We start from the raw sequence: 18984 nt of genomic DNA on the forward strand, positions 1-18984 counted from the left end.
AGTGACATCCAATATACTACAAACGTACAAACATACTACATAGGTAGGTACTTGTGAAAAAAGAAGAAAAAAAAATCTTTACCATATCATTGTAAGCCAGTATTTGTTTCTTTATTTTGGATGCATCAACCCATGTTACAAAATCTTCCAGGTTGGTACTTGTGAAAAAAGAAGAAAAAAAAAATCTTTACCATATCATTGTAAGCCAGTATTTGTTTCTTTATTTTGGATGCATCAACCCATGTTACAAAATCTTCCAGGTTTCTGCAAAAAGGAAAAAATCCAAGTATTAGTTAGGAAGGTACAGACTTAGGTACCATAATAGTAATAATAAAGTTTGATTGTACTCAACAATTTAGAATTTACACAACACATACATATAATCTCACACATCTTATTGGTCAAGACCTACTAATGAGATAATCTACAAATTACTGTTAAGTACAACATATTTTTGAGTAGGTACCTCTGAATTGGAATTTCATTTTCAAATAAACTCCAAGTCTGGCTGTAAATGTTGCAAAATAATAATAATAATAATAATAATAATAATAATAATAATAATAATAATAATAGAGACCATTTTTAATTCGGATAGCCCCAAAGTGAAACCAACCAAAATTCACCAAGGACGTTTTGTTATTGTCTAGTTAGCTGGGAAGCTTTAGGTCGCGGATTTGATTGCCGCCCCATTTTTAATTGGGATAGCCCTAAAGTGAAACCAACCAAAATTCACCAAGGACGTTTTGTTATTGTCTAGTTAGCTGGGAAGCTTTAGGTCGCGGATTTGATTGCCGCCCGGCGCGAAGATAAGGTTCGTTCTCGGAACGGCTAGCTTCCTTCTATCATGTCCCCCTCTAATTCTGGGCCAACTCTAACATGAGCTTGTTCAATAAACTGAGTGGCAAGTCTCAGTTGCTGAACCATTTTATTTCTATACATGACCACTGGTAATCTTCTCTTACAGAATGAACTAGCTGTAACTTTATTACAATTCTCTAGATCCCATTTTGTTCTTATCAAGCCCATTAGATATCTGCAATTAATAAATTTTACATTATTAAATATTATTTACAGTTTTTATGTGTGTACCTATTACCTATGTACACCAAATAAAAACATTTACACATGAACATTTTGACCCTCATAATTAATGGTTGGTTTGAGTAGTTACTAAATGATATACAATCACTAGGTACTTAAGTTACAGTTTCTCACTACTTACAGTTTCTCTAATAATTTTGCACTGGATTCAACTCTAAAAGGATCTTTAGGGTCTAAATCTTTGATCTTCTGAGCAAGAGTTCTGATGAGTCTGGATAGCTTGTTATACCTGAAATAAATGCAGAAAAATATTTTAGGGGATACTTCAAGATTTCACTCACATTAAATGCAAAAAAAGTACATAAAAAAATCTGTTTGTTAAGTTATGTAGGTAAGAGTAATTGGACTTTCTAGTTCTTTTGAATTAAATCTTTAACCTTTTCAATTCTTTTTGTACCTGAAATAAATGCAGAAAAATATTTTAGGGGATACTTCAGGATTTCACTCACATTAAATGCAAAGAAAGTACATACAAAAATCTGTTTGTTAAGTTTGTAGGTAAGAGTAATTGGACTTTCTAGATCTTTTGAATTAAATCTTTAACCTTTTCAATTCTTTTTACATGGTTTATACCTCAGAATTGGATATCAATCATCCATTTAAAATGTTCACAAGTATTATGTGCTACAGGCTCCATTGACCAAATTAAGATACTTACGTTGTATAGTCTTGCCTCTTCTGGATTCCAAATCTTCTCATTATTTTTACAATATCAATCATCCATTTAAAAAATGTTCACAAGTATTGTGTGCTACAGGCTCCATTGACCAAATTAAGATACTTACGTTGTATAGTCTTGCCTCTTCTGGATTCCAAATCTTCTCATTATTTTTACTTCATGAAGATTATTATCAGCTTCCCAGGATATGAAGTCAACTTTCTTCAGAAGTTTCTGTTCATGATATTTCAACTTCCTCACCATATTGATGGGTTCAGGAACTTGAGATGGAAATCAGATATCACGAAAATGTCTGCAGTCTGCACACAAGCTGTTACTGATTGTAAAATTAAAACGAGTGGGAGCTGGGAGCAGTTTGAATTGCAGAAGAGTAGGTTTTTCTAGTATTTCTTTCTTTTTTCTTTCTACAGTTTCAACGAAATACAAAAAATACAACCACTTGCACAAGTCAAAAAGAAATAAGAAAATATGCTCCAAAATTTGAAATTTCGCGCTAGACAAGAAATATCTTTGGTAAGAACCGTTTAAATGAAACCTAAAAGGGGTGTTTGTTTCCGTTTTTCCTTATCACTGAAAATTTGAAAAATGACATTCGGTTGAGTTTTAGAATTTGGAGCTTCAAAATTTGTTTTATTGATATTTGAAAAATTGAAATTAGAGAATTTTTAGTAGTTCTGAAAATAATTAATCAATAATTTCTAAAAAAAATAATGAAAATATCAAAGTGACAATTTTTAAAAAACGTCTGAAGACACCTTTTTCTTTTCAGCTCGGGCCTCTAGCGGTCGATTTATATTTTTACACTGCAGAACCTCGGTAATGCCGCTTCTGGTCGCTACATTGGCTGTCAGACAACGGAAACCCTCGTATCGTTCGATTAGCATAAATAGCATAATATATATTGCGCCTTCAGAAACTACATAATGCAACATTTATCATTTATGCAACCATCCCGACTGATTTAATATGATCACCAGTGTTGCCACACGTAAATAAATTTCCCTCCTCAAAGGGAAATTTTTAGCTGCTCAGGGAATTTGGGCATCATTCAGGGCGGTTCCACAAAGTGATTTTTTTTGTTTGAGGTTTGATAGGGGTAACGCGGCCCAGCGCTTATTAGGCAGACGCGCTACCAACCAAGCTAAAACTAGGCTGGCAAAGTGAATTTTAATCTCGGTTTAAGCGAAATTTGTTTGGCGAAACTAGTTTGAAAAAAAAAACTATTTTAATGGTAAAAATAATTTAGGCCGGGCCCAAAAGGACTTGTATAGTAGGAAGGGAATTTTTTTTCCTCATGCTGGGAATTTTTATATTTTTTTTTCATCTGGCAACACTGCTTTATCCCGTTATCAGATATCAGATCAGCATGTCAGCATCAGGTTAATCAGGTTTGGCTTTCGGTTCGGCTGCGGTTTTCAACATCGTTTTCACACTTTCATTCATCAATCAATTCTATCATCATTTTATTTTGTTTGCTTTTGCTCTATCAGTGTGCAGGGATAAATTAAAAGTTTAACGTGAAAATATGGCCAGAAGCTCAATCTGTGCTTTTAAATTAGCCGATACATACCTCAGCGAAACTAATTTTCTTTCTGCCTAGTCCTTCCCTATTGATTTTGTCTCAATGTACCTTTGTAGATATCTCAGGGACGCTTCCTTTGAGCTTTGAAATGATGAACAATAGATAACATACATGGTAGGTAGTTTCCATGTTTTTTCCATGGGTACGGTAACCTTGGCTGCTTGGGTTAGCCATATTCATATTTAGGATGATGGGTACCTACTAATGAACTATTGATCTTTTGCAATTATGAGTATTGTATGTGAAAGAGCCCTTGCATTTTCAAATATTTTGATGTTGAAATAGCATAAGGTTGAAAGTGTATTGTACAAGCCAACTTACACATCAATTTATTTCCAGTGGAGATTTCTCTCAGGCCGGGGGCCACAAAGCAAGTTTCAATTCTGTTTCAGTTTTAATCTCAATGTAAGCAATCTGATTGGCTAGAATTTTTTGAAATCATCTAATTAGGGCCACAAAGTGAGTTTCAATTCTGTTTCAGTTTTAATCTCAATGTAAGCAATCTGGTTGGCTAGAATTTTTTGAAATCATCTAATCAGATTGCTTAAACTGAGAATAAAACTTAAAACAGAGTTTAAACTTTCTTTGTGGCCCCCAGCCTCAAAAAGCCTTGTTAAAAAAAGGTCCATTCCACTGAGAAAAAAAGCCCAGCAGTAAGTATGTTGCTGATACATATACATTGTGCATATCTAATTAGATTGCTTAAACTGAGAATAAAACTTAAAACAGAGTTTACTTAAACTTTCTTTGTGGCCCCCAGTCTCAAAAAGCCTTGTTAAAAAAAGGTCCATTCCACTGAGAAAAAAAGCCCAGCAGTAAGTATGTTGCTGATACATATACATTGTGCATTTTATTTTGATTGTAAAGTTGGTTAAAATGTTGGAGTGTAATCATTAATCACAGAACAAAATGCAAAATCTTCAGGTTATTTATTCATAATATTTTTAAACGTGTTAATTTGTATTGTATCTTTGTTATTTTTAGGTATCTAATTAAATGTTACATATTTGACAGTTTTTTTTTTCTATAATTCTTAGTTCTTTCAACAACAGGGTTTGATGAAGAACAGCCACAATGTGCTTGTTGAAAACCAACATTTTGTTAGTTGAACTTCCTGATCCATCTCTGATACTGATCTCTTTTCTCCAAGAGCAACCTGAGAATCTTCATACCTGGCTCCATTGTGCATTTTATTTTGATTGTAATGTTGGTTAAAATGTTGGAGTGTAATCATTAATCACAGAACAAAATGTAAAATCTTCAGGTTATTTATTCATAATATTTTTAAACATGTTAATTTGTATTGTATCTTTGTTATTTTTAGGTATCTAATTAAATGTTACATATTTGACAGTTTTTTTTTATATAATTCTTAGTTCTTTCAACAACAGGGTTTGATGAAGAACAGCCACAATGTGCTTGTTGAAAAGCAACATTTTGTTAGTTGAACTTCTATAATTCTTAGTTCTTTCAACAACAGGGTTTGATGAAGAACAGCCACAATGTGCTTGTTGAAAAGCAACATTTTGTTAGTTGAACTTCCTGATCCATCTCTGATACTGATCTCTTTTCTCCAAGAGCAACCTGAGAATCTTCATACCTGGCTCTTGTATATCTTTCTTACTATTCCAGCTCTACTTAGTTTCTGCATCTGAAATTATGATTTTTTCCAGCCTTCTGTTGCACTTTCATTAAATATTTCCCTACTTGTTTTATTAAATTGGCCTTTTCCATGCCTTAAAAAGATTTTCCATTCCTTGAAAAATGTCACTATTCATTCTAACCAATGGGAACTAATTGTAGATGGAATTTCACTTCAATTGTAAGTTAAAGACTTTGTTGTAATGAAAGCAACTGTAAAATTCCCAAACCCTTGCTCCTGTTGATTATAATTCTTCCATATCTTTAAAATTTTGCCACTCTTTAATCCCATTTTTTATTCCAGCCTTGAGATCGGATGTAAGTTAAAGACTTTGTTATAATGAAAGCAACTGTTAAATTCCCAAACCCTTGCTCCTGTTGATTATAATTCTTCCATATCTTTAAAATTTTGCCACTCTTTAATCCCATTTTTTATTCCAGCCTTGTGAATTATCTATCTTGATTCATCTCTTTGAAATTTGTCACTTTTTAATTCCATTTTTTTTTTATTCCAGCCTTGTGAATTATCTATCTCTTATTCTTAAGTAAACTGGAGTTGATAAGAAACTCACATTTGGTTTCCTTGCAATTCATCTCTTTGAAATTTGTCACTTTTTAATTCCATTTTTTTTTTTATTCCAGCCTTGTGAATTATCTATCTCTTATTCTTAAGTAAACTGGAGTTGATAAGAAACTCACATTTGGTTTCCTTGTTTCATTTTTACTTAGTTGATCCACTTAATATCAAACCAAATTCCTTATCTATATGTACTGGGCCCACTATGTAAAGTATATAGATATACTGCTTTTTTCCTCCCCTCTTATTAAACTTGTGTAAAATCAATAGTCAAACAACTCTGGAAAATTCTGAAATGACACCTTTTATTCATTACATCCTAAACTTATCCATGCCTGTAGAAGCCAAGAATACTTTAGATACTCCTCTCTCTCACACACATACATACCCACCTTGTATCATATCTTAGTAAATAACGTTTCTCAGCATTTTCCACAGCCAAATGTGAGTTTCCAATACTTTTAGCTTATCCTATTCTTTTCTCACTTGAATACTCATTGTTCATTGTCCTCCCCCCCCCTTTCCCTCCTGTCTCAGGTTTGCTCACCTCTTCTCTACCCCATCCATCTGATATCCGATCCTGTTCACTATGGACGCTGCTTTCCCTCCTGTCTCAGGTTTGCTCACCTCTTCTCTACCCCATCCATCTGATATCCGATCCTGTTCACTATGGACGCTGAAGACATTAAACATGATGACGACCTACAAATTACAGTGCGGCACATCATGCAAGGAAAAGAAGTAGGAAGTATTATTGGCAAAAGTGGAGAAACTGTAAAGAAGCTAAGGGAGGAGAGTGGCTCAAAGATTTACATTTCTGATTCTTCTACTCCTGAGAGAATTGTTACAGTTATTGGTTCTATGGATTCTTTGTTCAGGGCATTTTCATTAATCACCAAGAACATTGAAGAGTTTCACAAGAACCAAAACAAACACCTGGGAGGCAATGGGGAATCACAGCTAATACAGCTACGTCTGATTGTACCAGCATCCCAGTGTGGTTCAATTATTGGTAAAGGAGGTTCTCAGATTAAAACCATCAGGGAAACAAGTGGTGCATCTGTGTATGTGGCATCAGATATGCTACCTAACTCTACTGAGAGGGAAGTCAACATCAAAGGTGTTCCAGATGCTGTGACTCAAGCAATTTATCAGATTTGTTTAATCATGGTTGACTCTCCTCCCAAGGGTGCTACCATTCCCTACCGACCATTGCCACAGAATGCAGGTGGTCCTGGTCTAATTGGTAACCAGTTTGGTATGCAGAATAGTTTAATGGGTGCCCCAGACATGGGGAATAATCCACTTGCTGGTCTTGCAGCTTTAGGTCTAGGTGGAAACTCAGGAGGTGGTATGGGAGGTGGTTTGAATGCTGCTGCTCTTGCAGCTCTGGCCAGTAGTCAATTGAAAACCAACCATATGCCCAGAAATCAAAATCAGAATCAGAACCAACATAATCGCAATAACAGAGATGGTCCAAGTCAGAAAACTAACCAACAGCAAAACCAGATAACTAAAGAAATGACTGTACCAAATGAACTCATTGGAGCTGTCATTGGAAAAGGTGGTACCAAAATATTTGAAATCAGAAAGATTAGTGGAGCCATGATCAGAATATCAAAATCATCTGAAGAAGAAGAGGATTCTAATGACAGGACCATCACAATGACTGGGACACCTGATGCTATAGCCCTTGCCCAGTATCTCATCAATATGAGTGTAGAACTATTGCGAGCCAATCTGAATGGTGAAGGTGGTGGAGAATCAAACATGGATGACTTTTCCTCCGACAATAATTTACCATCATCTGCTCCTCTAGCTGGTTTGAATGCTAGCAATCCCCTGGCTGCTGCTTTACCTCAACTTGCCCAGATTCTTACAAAGCCTGGTGCTCTAAATGCGCTCACTAGTCTGAGTGCACTAGGAGGATTATCCGATCTACTGGGGGGAGGAAGTAGTGGTGGTGGTAGTGGAAATTCTGGAGGGTTTGGTGGTGTTCCTCAAGGCCCTAACTATGCCAACATTCAAACCACTGGAGTTCAGAGAAGAAGTAATTTTAATAAAAACCGTAATAACCCAACAAAAAATGGTACAGGAAGATCTAACCCATACTGAGATAGCATCCAACTTCTCTGTGACTTGTATTCTATTTTATATTCCGTACAGAGGTTTCATTGATTTTCATTAGCATTACCTTAACTCAAGTTAGTTGGGTATGTCTACATTTCATTACATTTGGTTGTACTGTAATAATTTTATTATGTTTCCTGGGAAACATACTTCTGTATTTCCTCCAAACATTCCTTAATATTTTCTTATTTAAAATAATGAAAGTTTTCTGATTTAGTGTGCCATGCTAATTATGAAAATATCTACTAGAGGTAACTGCAAGTGATTGATGAGATTGATCCTAACTAATGAAACAGGTGAAGAAATGACAATGAGTAATATTTTGGATCAGTTTATTCAGTTTAATTATACTAATATATCTAACATAATTCTTAGAAACTTTTGGCCAAACATGTTTGTTATTGGGTGGAAACCAGAAACTAGACTTGCATGCCTCATACAACATAATAACAACTTTGGCCTAATTCTCAAAGCCACTTTAGACTATCTAGTTTAAAATATTTAAATAATTATTTTATTAGGCTCGTCCTCTGTTTAAAATTTTATTTGGAGGAGATGAAAATACAGAATTTTTGAATATTTTGCAGATTAGGTTGCTTTTCTTTTTTCCCATAAAATAACTTATTCTTATATTCTACACATATTTGGACTTCTGTTTTATTATTCTACATTTATCAGTTTGTTTTTTTTTTTCTATCCTTATCAGGTACCTCTTCATTTTGTTCCATCTCTTACCCTCCTTTAATATTTTGTACCTATTATACATTTATTTTTAAGTCTTTAAGTTCTTTACTTATGGCTGGGTCCACAGAACACTTAGTTGGGTTAAACTGATTTTTGATTGGGTAGGTTTTAATCCAAAATTTATCAGTCAGTTTAATAAACTAAAATTAAACTCAGATTGTGATCTCAGCCATGAGTTGTTTTTTACCTAAATATACTTAGGTATCTTTGAAAAATAACTAAATATACATATAGATTTATCCCACTTGAATATTTAATTTACTTCTGTAGTATTTATTTTTACTGGTCAAAGTTGTCCTTTTCTTCTGTGTAAACTTTGAATTGTAATAATAAATATTTGTTTATCTTTTCATTTGTACCGTGTTTCTGAATTGAAAATAAATAAAAATCATGATAACACATGAAAATATGATTTGATTGGAATTAGTTTGATTTATTGAGGTTCTTTTTACAATTTCCAGATCCTGTTGATGGCAAAACATAAATAAAAATGAAGAAGAACAGTAAGCTCAGGTGGTACTGGATTAGGCTTGAACCCAGCTCTGGTTCAATAAGTTTACCTCCGTAAAAACGGAAGGCATTAGTGGTTCATTGAAGTTATTTAAAAAATGTTCACAAGTATTGTGTGCTACAGGCTCCATTGACCAAATTAAGATACTTACGTTGTATAGTCTTGCCTCTTCTGGATTCCAAATCTTCTCATTATTTTTACTTCATGAAGATTATTATCAGCTTCCCAGGATATGAAGTCAACTTTCTTCAGAAGTTTCTGTTCATGATATTTCAACTTCCTCACCATATTGATGGGTTCAGGAACTTGAGATGGAAATCAGATATCACGAAAATGTCTGCAGTCTGCACACAAGCTGTTACTGATTGTAAAATTAAAACGAGTGGGAGCTGGGAGCAGTTTGAATTGCAGAAGAGTAGGTTTTTCTAGTATTTCTTTCTTTTTCCTTTCTACAGTTTCAACGAAATACAAAAAATACAACCACTTGCACCTCAAAAAGAAATAAGAAAATATGCTCCAAAATTTGAAATTTCGCGCTAGACATCCATGCCTTAAAAAGATTTTCCATTCCTTGAAAAATGTCACTATTCATTCTAACCAATGGGAACTAATTGTAGATGGAATTTCACTTTCATTGTAAGTTAAAGACTTTGTTATAAAACGAGTGGGAGCTGGGAGCAGTTTGAATTGCAGAAGAGTAGGTTTTTCTAGTATTTCTTTCTTTTTTCTTTCTACAGTTTCAACAAAATACAAAAAATACAACCACTTGCACCTCAAAAAGAAATAAGAAAATATGCTCCAAAATTTGAAATTTCGCGCTAGACAAGAAATATCTTTGGTAAGAACCGTTTAAATGAAACCTAAAAGGGGTGTTTGTTTCCGTTTTTCCTTATCACTGAAAAATGACATTCGGTTGAGTTTTAGAATTTGGAGCTTCAAAATTTGTTTTATTTATATTTGAAAAATTGAAATTAAAGAATTTTTCGTAGTTCTGAAAATAATTAATCAATAATTTCTAAAAAAATAATGGAAAATAATGAAAATATCAAAGTGACAATTTTTAAAAAACGTCTGAAGACACCTTTTTCTTTTCAGCTCGGGCCTCTAGCGGTCGATTTACAAACTAAAGTGTTTTGTATTTAAAATACAAGACGCCATTTTGAATCAAAAGTTGCAAGTTGGAGGTGCCGAATCGATTTTTCAAATTTTCCTGAAAGCAATCAAAGTGACAATTTTTAAAAAACGTCTGAAGACACCTTTTTCTTTTCAGCTCGGGCCTCTAGCGGTCGACTTACAAACTAAAGTGTTTTGTTTTTAAAATACAAGACGCCATTTTGAATCAAAAGTTGAAAGTTGGAGGTGCCGAATCGATTTTTCAAATTTTCCTGAAAGCACAGCAGCCGTTCAGCGTTCACCTCACCTTCAAGTAGTGACAATTTTTAAAAAACGTCTGAAGACACCTTTTTCTTTTCAGCTCGGGCCTCTAGCGGTCGATTTACAAACTAAAGTGTTTTGTTTTTAAAATACAAGACGCCATTTTGAATCAAAGTTGCAAGTTGGAGGTGCCGAATCGATTTTTCAAATTTTACTGAAAGCAAAGCACCCGTTCACCTCACCTTCAAGAAAAAGTAAAGGAAAATTAGAACACGAAGTGTTTATTGGACCAAAGTAACAGGTAAATTTATTCTGTCTCTGTTACCAGTATATCTTTTAGTAAGAAAACGCTCTTTAAGTGAGTACTTATCATCTTGTCAGACATGAGTGTTTGGGAATGGTTGCACCATGGTAGAGCAGTAAGAAAACGCTCTTTAAGTGAGTACTTATCATCTTGTCAGACATGAGTGTTTGGGAATGGTCGCACCATGGTAGAGACGCGTACTAGTGATGTGTCTCATGAAACTGTTTCGAAACGCGGTTTCGAAACCAACGCGGTTTCGAAACCGAGAATACGGATCCGGTTTCATGAAACCGCTGAGTTAAAGTTTCGGAACTTGAATTATGACACCCTATGAAACAACTCTAGTACGCGCAAGCGCACTACAAACTATGTCGATACCTACTGAACTGAAACTGAAACCTCCCTGCTTAAGTCTGCTTCGTTACGTAACGGACCCGAAGGTTTCAAGGTTTCAGTTTCGGAACTCAGATCCGAAACCTTAGAGCGTTTCGAAACCTGGGATCCGGAGCCCTGAAAAGTTTCATTTTTCCCATCACTAACGCGTACCATACCTCAGCGAAACTAATTTTCTTTCTGCCTAGTCCTTCCCTATTGATTTTGCCTCAATGTACCTTTGTAGATATCTCAGGGACGCTTCCTTTGAGCTTTGAATTGATGAACAATAGATAACATACATGGTAGGTAGTTTCCATGTTTTTTCCATGGGTACAACATTGGCTGTCAGACAACGGAAACCCTCGTATCGTTCGATTAGCATAAATAGCATAATATATATTGCGCCTTCAGAAACTACATAATACAACATTTATCATTTATGCAACCATCCCGACATAAATCATAAAATTTAATATGATCACCAGATTTCCCTCCTTAAAGGGAAATTTTTAGCTGCTCAGGGAATTTGGGCATCATTCAGGGCGGTTCCGTGGGTGAACAGACACTCATGGCCGGTTCTAAACAACTCGCAATCCCGGATTGGCTAGTTCCAAAAGGACTCGTCGAATCCTGAGCGCTAGTGTCGGGGTTTCGCTCGTCAATCCTGAGTTCGCTCCACTACTTCCTCTTTTGAAGGTACAACCTACGAGGGAAAAAAAAAATGAAAAAATACCGTACATACATATTTTGGTATACATATTTCCACTGAAGTTGAGCTCCTTGTATATTTCTAATTTTTGTTTGTATCATCTGCTCGCTTTTTATTTTATTATTATTTTTTCAAGTACAAGAATAGAAAAAGATTGAAAATGTATTTTAATTTACATGATATGTACGCCTTGTGAATTATCTATCTTGATTCATCTCTTTGAAATTTGTCACTTTTTAATTCCATTTTTTTTTTATTCCAGCCTTGTGAATTATCTATCTTGATTCATCTCTTTGAAATTTGTCACTTTTTAATTCCATTTTTTTTTTATTCCAGCCTTGTGAATTATCTATCTTGATTCATCTCTTTGAAATTTGTCACTTTTTAATTCCATTTTTTTTTTATTCCAGCCTTGTGAATTATCTATCTTGATTCATCTCTTTGAAATTTGTCACTTTTTAATTCCATTTTTTTTTTATTCCAGCCTTGTGAATTATCTATCTCTTATTCTTAAGTAAACTGGAGTTGATAAGAAACTCACATTTGGTTTCCTTGTTTCATTTTTACTTAGTTGATCCACTTAATATCAAACCAAATTCCTTATCTATATGTACTGGGCCCACTATGTAAAGTATATAGATATACTGCTTTTTTCCTCCCCTCTTATTAAACTTGTGTAAAATCAATAGTCAAACAACTCTGGAAAATTCTGAAATGACACCTTTTATTCATTACATCCTAAACTTATCCATGCCTGTAGAAGCCAAGAATACTTTAGATACTCCTCTCTCTCACACACATACATACCCACCTTGTATCATATCTTAGTAAATAACGTTTCTCAGCATTTTCCACAGCCAAATGTGAGTTTCCAATACTTGTAGCTTATCCTATTCTTATCTCACTTGAATACTCATTGTTCATTGTCCTCCCCCCCCTTTCCCTCCTGTCTCAGGTTTGCTCACCTCTTCTCTACCCCATCCATCTGATATCCGATCCTGTTCACTATGGACGCTGAAGACATTAAACATGATGACGACCTACAAATTACAGTGCGGCACATCATGCAAGGAAAAGAAGTAGGAAGTATTATTGGCAAAAGTGGAGAAACTGTAAAGAAGCTAAGGGAGGAGAGTGGCTCAAAGATTTACATTTCTGATTCTTCTACTCCTGAGAGAATTGTTACAGTTATTGGTTCTATGGATTCTTTGTTCAGGGCATTTTCATTAATCACCAAGAACATTGAAGAGTTTCACAAGAACCAAAACAAACACCTGGGAGGCAATGGGGAATCACAGCTAATACAGCTACGTCTGATTGTACCAGCATCCCAGTGTGGTTCAATTATTGGTAAAGGAGGTTCTCAGATTAAAACCATCAGGGAAACAAGTGGTGCATCTGTGTATGTGGCATCAGATATGCTACCTAACTCTACTGAGAGGGAAGTCAACATCAAAGGTGTTCCAGATGCTGTGACTCAAGCAATTTATCAGATTTGTTTAATCATGGTTGACTCTCCTCCCAAGGGTGCTACCATTCCCTACCGACCATTGCCACAGAATGCAGGTGGTCCTGGTCTAATTGGTAACCAGTTTGGTATGCAGAATAGTTTAATGGGTGCCCCAGACATGGGGAATAATCCACTTGCTGGTCTTGCAGCTTTAGGTCTAGGTGGAAACTCAGGAGGTGGTATGGGAGGTGGTTTGAATGCTGCTGCTCTTGCAGCTCTGGCCAGTAGTCAATTGAAAACCAACCATATGCCCAGAAATCAAAATCAGAATCAGAACCAACATAATCGCAATAACAGAGATGGTCCAAGTCAGAAAACTAACCAACAGCAAAACCAGATAACTAAAGAAATGACTGTACCAAATGAACTCATTGGAGCTGTCATTGGAAAAGGTGGTACCAAAATATTTGAAATCAGAAAGATTAGTGGAGCCATGATCAGAATATCAAAATCATCTGAAGAAGAAGAGGATTCTAATGACAGGACCATCACAATGACTGGGACACCTGATGCTATAGCCCTTGCCCAGTATCTCATCAATATGAGTGTAGAACTATTGCGAGCCAATCTGAATGGTGAAGGTGGTGGAGAATCAAACATGGATGACTTTTCCTCCGACAATAATTTACCATCATCTGCTCCTCTAGCTGGTTTGAATGCTAGCAATCCCCTGGCTGCTGCTTTACCTCAACTTGCCCAGATTCTTACAAAGCCTGGTGCTCTAAATGCGCTCTAGCTGGTTTGAATGCTAGCAATCCCCTGGCTGCTGCTTTACCTCAACTTGCCCAGATTCTTACAAAGCCTGGTGCTCTAAATGCACTCACTAGTCTGAGTGCACTAGGAGGATTATCCGATCTACTGGGGGGAGGAAGTAGTGGTGGTGGTAGTGGAAATTCTGGAGGGTTTGGTGGTGTTCCTCAAGGCCCTAACTATGCCAACATTCAAACCACTGGAGTTCAGAGAAGAAGTAATTTTAATAAAAACCGTAATAACCCAACAAAAAATGGTACAGGAAGATCTAACCCATACTGAGATAGCATCCAACTTCTCTGTGACTTGTATTCTATTTTATATTCCGTACAGAGGTTTCATTGATTTTCATTAGCATTACCTTAACTCAAGTTAGTTGGGTATGTCTACATTTCATTACATTTGGTTGTACTGTAATAATTTTATTATGTTTCCTGGGAAACATACTTCTGTATTTCCTCCAAACATTCCTTAATATTTTCTTATTTAAAATAATGAAAGTTTTCTGATTTAGTGTGCCATGCTAATTATGAAAATATCTACTAGAGGTAACTGCAAGTGATTGATGAGATTGATCCTAACTAATGAAACAGGTGAAGAAATGACAATGAGTAATATTTTGGATCAGTTTATTCAGTTTAATTATACTAATATATCTAACATAATTCTTAGAAACTTTTGGCCAAACATGTTTGTTATTGGGTGGAAACCAGAAACTAGACTTGCATGCCTCATACAACATAATAACAACTTTGGCCTAATTCTCAAAGCCACTTAATATTTTGGATCAGTTTATTCAGTTTAATTATACTAATATATCTAACATAATTCTTAGAAACTTTTGGCCAAACATGTTTGTTATTGCTAATATATCTAACATAATTCTTAGAAACTTTTGGCCAAACATGTTTGTTATTGGGTGGAAACCAGAAACTAGACTTGCATGCCTCATATGACATAATAACAACTTTGGCCTAATTCTCAAAGCCACTATAGACTATCTAGTTTAAAATATTTAAATAATTATTTTATTAGACTCGTTGTCTGTTTAAAATTTTATTTGGAGGAGATGAAAATACAGAATTTTTGAATATTTTGCAGATTAGTTTGCTTTTCTTTTTTCCCATAAAATAACTTATTCTTATATTCTACACATATTTGGACTTCTGTTTTATTATTCTACATTTATCAGTTTGTTTTTTTTTTTCTATCCTTATCAGGTACCTCTTCATTTTGTTCCATCTCTTACCCTCCTTTAATATTTTGTACCTATTATACATTTATTTAAGTTCTTTACTTAATTCTACACATATTTGGACTTCTGTTTTATTATTCTACATTTATCAGTTTGTTTTTTTTTTTCTATCCTTATCAGGTACCTCTTCATTTGTTCCATCTCTTACCCTCCTTTAATATTTTGTACCTATTATACATTTATTTTTAAGTCTGTTCTTTACTTATGGCTGGGGCCACAGAACACTTAGTTGGGTTAAACTGATTTTTGATTGGGTAGATTTTAATCCAAAATTTATCAGTCAGTTTAATAAACTAAAATTAAACTCAGATTGTGATCTCAGCCATGAGTTGTTTTTTACCTAAATATACTTAGGTATCTTTGAAAAATAACTAAATATACATATAGATTTATCCCACTTGAATATTTAATTTACTTCTGTAGTATTTATTTTTACTGGTCAAAGTTGTCCTTTTCTTCTGTGTAAACTTTGAATTGTAATAATAAATATTTGTTTATCTTTTCATTTGTACTGTGTTTCTGAATTGAAAATAAATAAAAATCATGATAACACATGAAAATATGATTTGATTGGAATTAGTTTGATTTATTGAGGTTCTTTTTACAATTTCCAGATCCTGTTGATGGCAAAACATAAATAAAAATGAAGAAGAACAGTAAGCTCAGGTGGTACTGGATTAGGCTTGAACCCAGCTCTGGTTCAATAAGTTTACCTCCGTAAAAACGGAAGGCATTAGTGGTTCATTGAAGTTTATAACTGATTGGAATTAGTTTGATTTATTGAGGTTCTTTTTACAATTTCCAGATCCTGTTGATGGCAAAACATAAATAAAAATGAAGAAGAACATTAAGCTCAGGTGGTACTGGATTAGGCTTGAACCCAGCTCTGGTTCAATAAGTTTACCTCCGTAAAAATGGAAGGCATTAGTGGTTCATTGAAGTTTATAACCCCAGAAAAAGGCTGTTGATGTATTTACAGAGTCCTACAGCCCTGCTCATCACAGCATTACCAGTGCCTTATTTGAAATCAATTTCCTTATTTCAATTTATTATATTTTTATACTGCAGAACCTCGGTAATGCCGCTTCTGGTCGCTACATTGGCTGTCAGACAACGGAAACGGAAACACTCGTATCGTTCGATTAGCATAAATAGCATAATATATATTGCGCCTTCAGAAACTACATAATACAACATTTATGCATGATCACCAGTGTTGCCACACGTAAATAAATTTCCCTCCTTAAAGGGAAATTTTTAGCTGCTCAGGGAATTTGGGCATTATTCAGGGCGGTTCCACAAAGTGATTTTTTTGTTTGAGAAGGATAAAATCCGCCCCGGGCAGGAATCGAATTCGCGGCCCAGCGCTTATTAGGCAGACGCGCTGTCGTGAGGGGGAAATTAAAACAATCCTTTCTTTAGCTTTATTTCAATTACACAAATCACGTTTATTCTTTATTAACATTTAACACAATTATTACAAAGAAGACATCTTAACATTTTACAGTCAGGTTCAAAAGTCACAATGTGCTATCTAGTAACTCTAGTTAGATTTTCAACTAACCTCAACAACTCCACAGTGTTGCCAGATGTTACTGTACGACACGCGCTACCAACCAAGCTAACTAGGCTGGCAAAGTGAACTTTAATCTCGGTTTAAAAAATTTTTTTTTCTATCCTTATCAGGTACCTCTTCATTTTGTTCCATCTCTTACCCTCCTTTAATATTTTGTACCTATTATACATTTATTTTTAAGTCTTTAAGTTCTTTACTTATGGCTGGGTCCACAGAACACTTAGTTGGGTTAAACTGATTTTTGATTGGGTAGGTTTTAATCCAAAATTTATCAGTCAGTTTAATAAACTAAAATTAAACTCAGATTGTGATCTCAGCCATGAGTTGTTTTTTACCTAAATATACTTAGGTATCTTTGAAAAATAACTAAATATACATATAGATTTATCCCACTTGAATATTTAATTTACTTCTGTAGTATTTATTTTTACTGGTCAAAGTTGTCCTTTTCTTCTGTGTAAACTTTGAATTGTAATAATAAATATTTGTTTATCTTTTCATTTGTACCGTGTTTCTGAATTGAAAATAAATAAAAATCATGATAACACATGAAAATATGATTTGATTGGAATTAGTTTGATTTATTGAGGTTCTTTTTACAATTTCCAGATCCTGTTGATGGCAAAACATAAATAAAAATGAAGAAGAACAGTAAGCTCAGGTGGTACTGGATTAGGCTTGAACCCAGCTCTGGTTCAATAAGTTTACCTCCGTAAAAACGGAAGGCATTAGTGGTTCATTGAAGTTTGAAATCAAAATTAGTCATCATTGAGTCTTAAACTGTTCAACAACGTGTTAGCATAATAAAATTGACACATTATCACTTTTGCGCGAGCATTTTCCTAGTCATAATTCTGTCATCAACGAGATACAGCCTGATTTCCTTGAATTTGTCATCAAAAATTTTGTCAAAAGGAAACAAATGTACCATCAAAGTCGAGGAAGTTATTTGTCTGATTATTGTTCCATACAAAATTTCAGAATGCTTACTTCTTAAATCATCTAAGAAGTCCATTTTATTCCACGGAGAATCATGCTTTATTATCCAATCAAATCTTGCGCTCTTATTGGGACACCCTTTATAATTTGTACGTATATAATGTTAACAAATAAGTACCTACAATACTAGGTTCATTTGTTATTATCATGTACCTATTAATTCTATTATCATTCCAAAATTTTAATTGAACATTAATTTAAATTAATCCTGCCTAAGTATTTTCCCCCCATTCAAGGTCCTATTAATTTACCTACTAGCATGGAATATTCCTTGTTCTGTGTGGAACAAACAAATATTGTGAAAATTTTAGATCAGGGGTTTCCAACTAGCGGCCCGCAGGCCCCATGTGGCTGATGTGGCCCGCAAAGCTTTTTTTGGACTTGTACAAACTTACCTAAATGTAAAAAATTAGGAGAACATTTTTTGAAAAATTGCGCCTGTGGCGTTCAAAATACCATCAGACTGCATTACTGAAAAGTTGTTGGAGGGGGGTCCTAAAATGCTCCCCAATGTACATACCTATGTGGCCCACAAAGTACTTTCCAATGTAGCATGTGGCCCGCATACACATGGAAGTTGGAAACCCCTGATTTAGATGTGTATATGTGATCTCTGGTGATCATATTATAGATTACAGGGTGGTTGAGTACACCATTTTATCAAACCTACATAGTTACCTAGAATTATCAGAAATCAAAATACAAAGCATGATATTCTTATGTTCGATATGTCTACTATGTGTGGTTGGTATTACAACAAGGTAGGTTTCTTTCCTCACTCCCTCCATTTTTCTTTCTTCCTCTTTTTCTCTTTCCCTCTCCCTTTTTCTCCCATCTATAATTTATTTTTCATCTTCCATCTACATATCTGGTGAGTATGAAGGCCTTTTGGTTTATGTCTTTGTGGGGACATAAAATAAAATATGTCAGCTTAGAATATGTTGTTCCATAATGCTAACAGTGTAATAGAGGACCTCTTTATCGCTATAATGGAAAGGGGAAGAGGGAAACATACAACAAAACTACTCAAGAGGAAATCTTTATGAGAAGGGGTGTAACATCACTGTATAACTGCTAATGGAGGAATTGCAATTGGGAAAATATTATTAATAAAAGGTCGATTCCTACGTAAAAAGTTGTGAAAAATCCAAATCTGAGGTCAAA

At 34.7% G+C, this 18984-nt stretch overlaps 2 protein-coding genes and 1 long non-coding RNA gene across 3 annotated transcripts; 1 reads left to right on the top strand and 2 right to left on the bottom strand.

Annotated features, from left to right (window-relative positions):
* Positions 1 to 14: 14 nt before the first annotated feature.
* On the bottom strand, positions 15 to 2242 carry LOC113468929 (U3 small nucleolar ribonucleoprotein protein IMP3). The gene is made up of 4 exons (XM_026826243.1): positions 1890 to 2242; positions 1226 to 1333; positions 851 to 1036; positions 15 to 176 (listed from the first exon to the last, which is right to left on the bottom strand). The coding sequence occupies exons 1-4, from the start codon at positions 2024 to 2026 to the stop codon at positions 17 to 19; spliced, it is 591 nt and encodes a 196-aa protein (XP_026682044.1). The 5' UTR covers positions 2027 to 2242; the 3' UTR covers positions 15 to 16.
* Positions 2243 to 5645: 3403 nt separating this feature from the next.
* LOC103512899 (far upstream element-binding protein 2-like) lies at positions 5646 to 14096 on the top strand. The gene is made up of 3 exons (XM_026826237.1): positions 5646 to 6120; positions 6201 to 7692; positions 12720 to 14096. Exons 2-3 carry the CDS (start codon positions 6253 to 6255, stop codon positions 13974 to 13976), a joined length of 2697 nt encoding a protein of 898 aa, XP_026682038.1. The 5' UTR covers positions 5646 to 6120; positions 6201 to 6252; the 3' UTR covers positions 13977 to 14096.
* A 1063-nt stretch (positions 14097 to 15159) lies between these two features.
* LOC113468930 lies at positions 15160 to 15820 on the bottom strand. The gene is made up of 2 exons (XR_003392507.1): positions 15370 to 15820; positions 15160 to 15214 (listed from the first exon to the last, which is right to left on the bottom strand). It is a non-coding gene; the product is annotated as an uncharacterized LOC113468930 (long non-coding RNA).
* Positions 15821 to 18984: the final 3164 nt, after the last annotated feature.

The sequence above is a fragment of the Diaphorina citri genome, unplaced genomic scaffold, assembly GCF_000475195.1.
Source record: "Diaphorina citri unplaced genomic scaffold, Diaci psyllid genome assembly version 1.1 scaffold896, whole genome shotgun sequence".
In the NCBI taxonomy this organism is placed as follows: domain Eukaryota; kingdom Metazoa; phylum Arthropoda; class Insecta; order Hemiptera; family Psyllidae; genus Diaphorina; species Diaphorina citri.

What these genes read in the sequence shown, in the direction of transcription:
- LOC103512899 (XM_026826237.1), top strand. Translation starts at nt 6,253, where the DNA reads ATGGACGCTGAAGACATTAAACATGATGACGACCTACAAATTACAGTG. An exon ending in GTACAGGAAGATCTAACCCA is followed by an intron (nt 7,693 to 12,719) that starts TACTGAGATAGC and finishes CCATCCATCTGA; the next exon opens with TATCCGATCCTGTTCACTAT.
- LOC113468929 (XM_026826243.1), bottom strand. Translation starts at nt 2,026, where the DNA reads ATGGTGAGGAAGTTGAAATATCATGAACAGAAACTTCTGAAGAAAGTT. An exon ending in GCAAAATTATTAGAGAAACT is followed by an intron (nt 1,037 to 1,225) that starts GTAAGTAGTGAG and finishes TATTAATTGCAG; the next exon opens with ATATCTAATGGGCTTGATAA. An exon ending in GGCCCAGAATTAGAGGGGGA is followed by an intron (nt 177 to 850) that starts CATGATAGAAGG and finishes AAGATTTTTTTT; the next exon opens with TTCTTCTTTTTTCACAAGTA.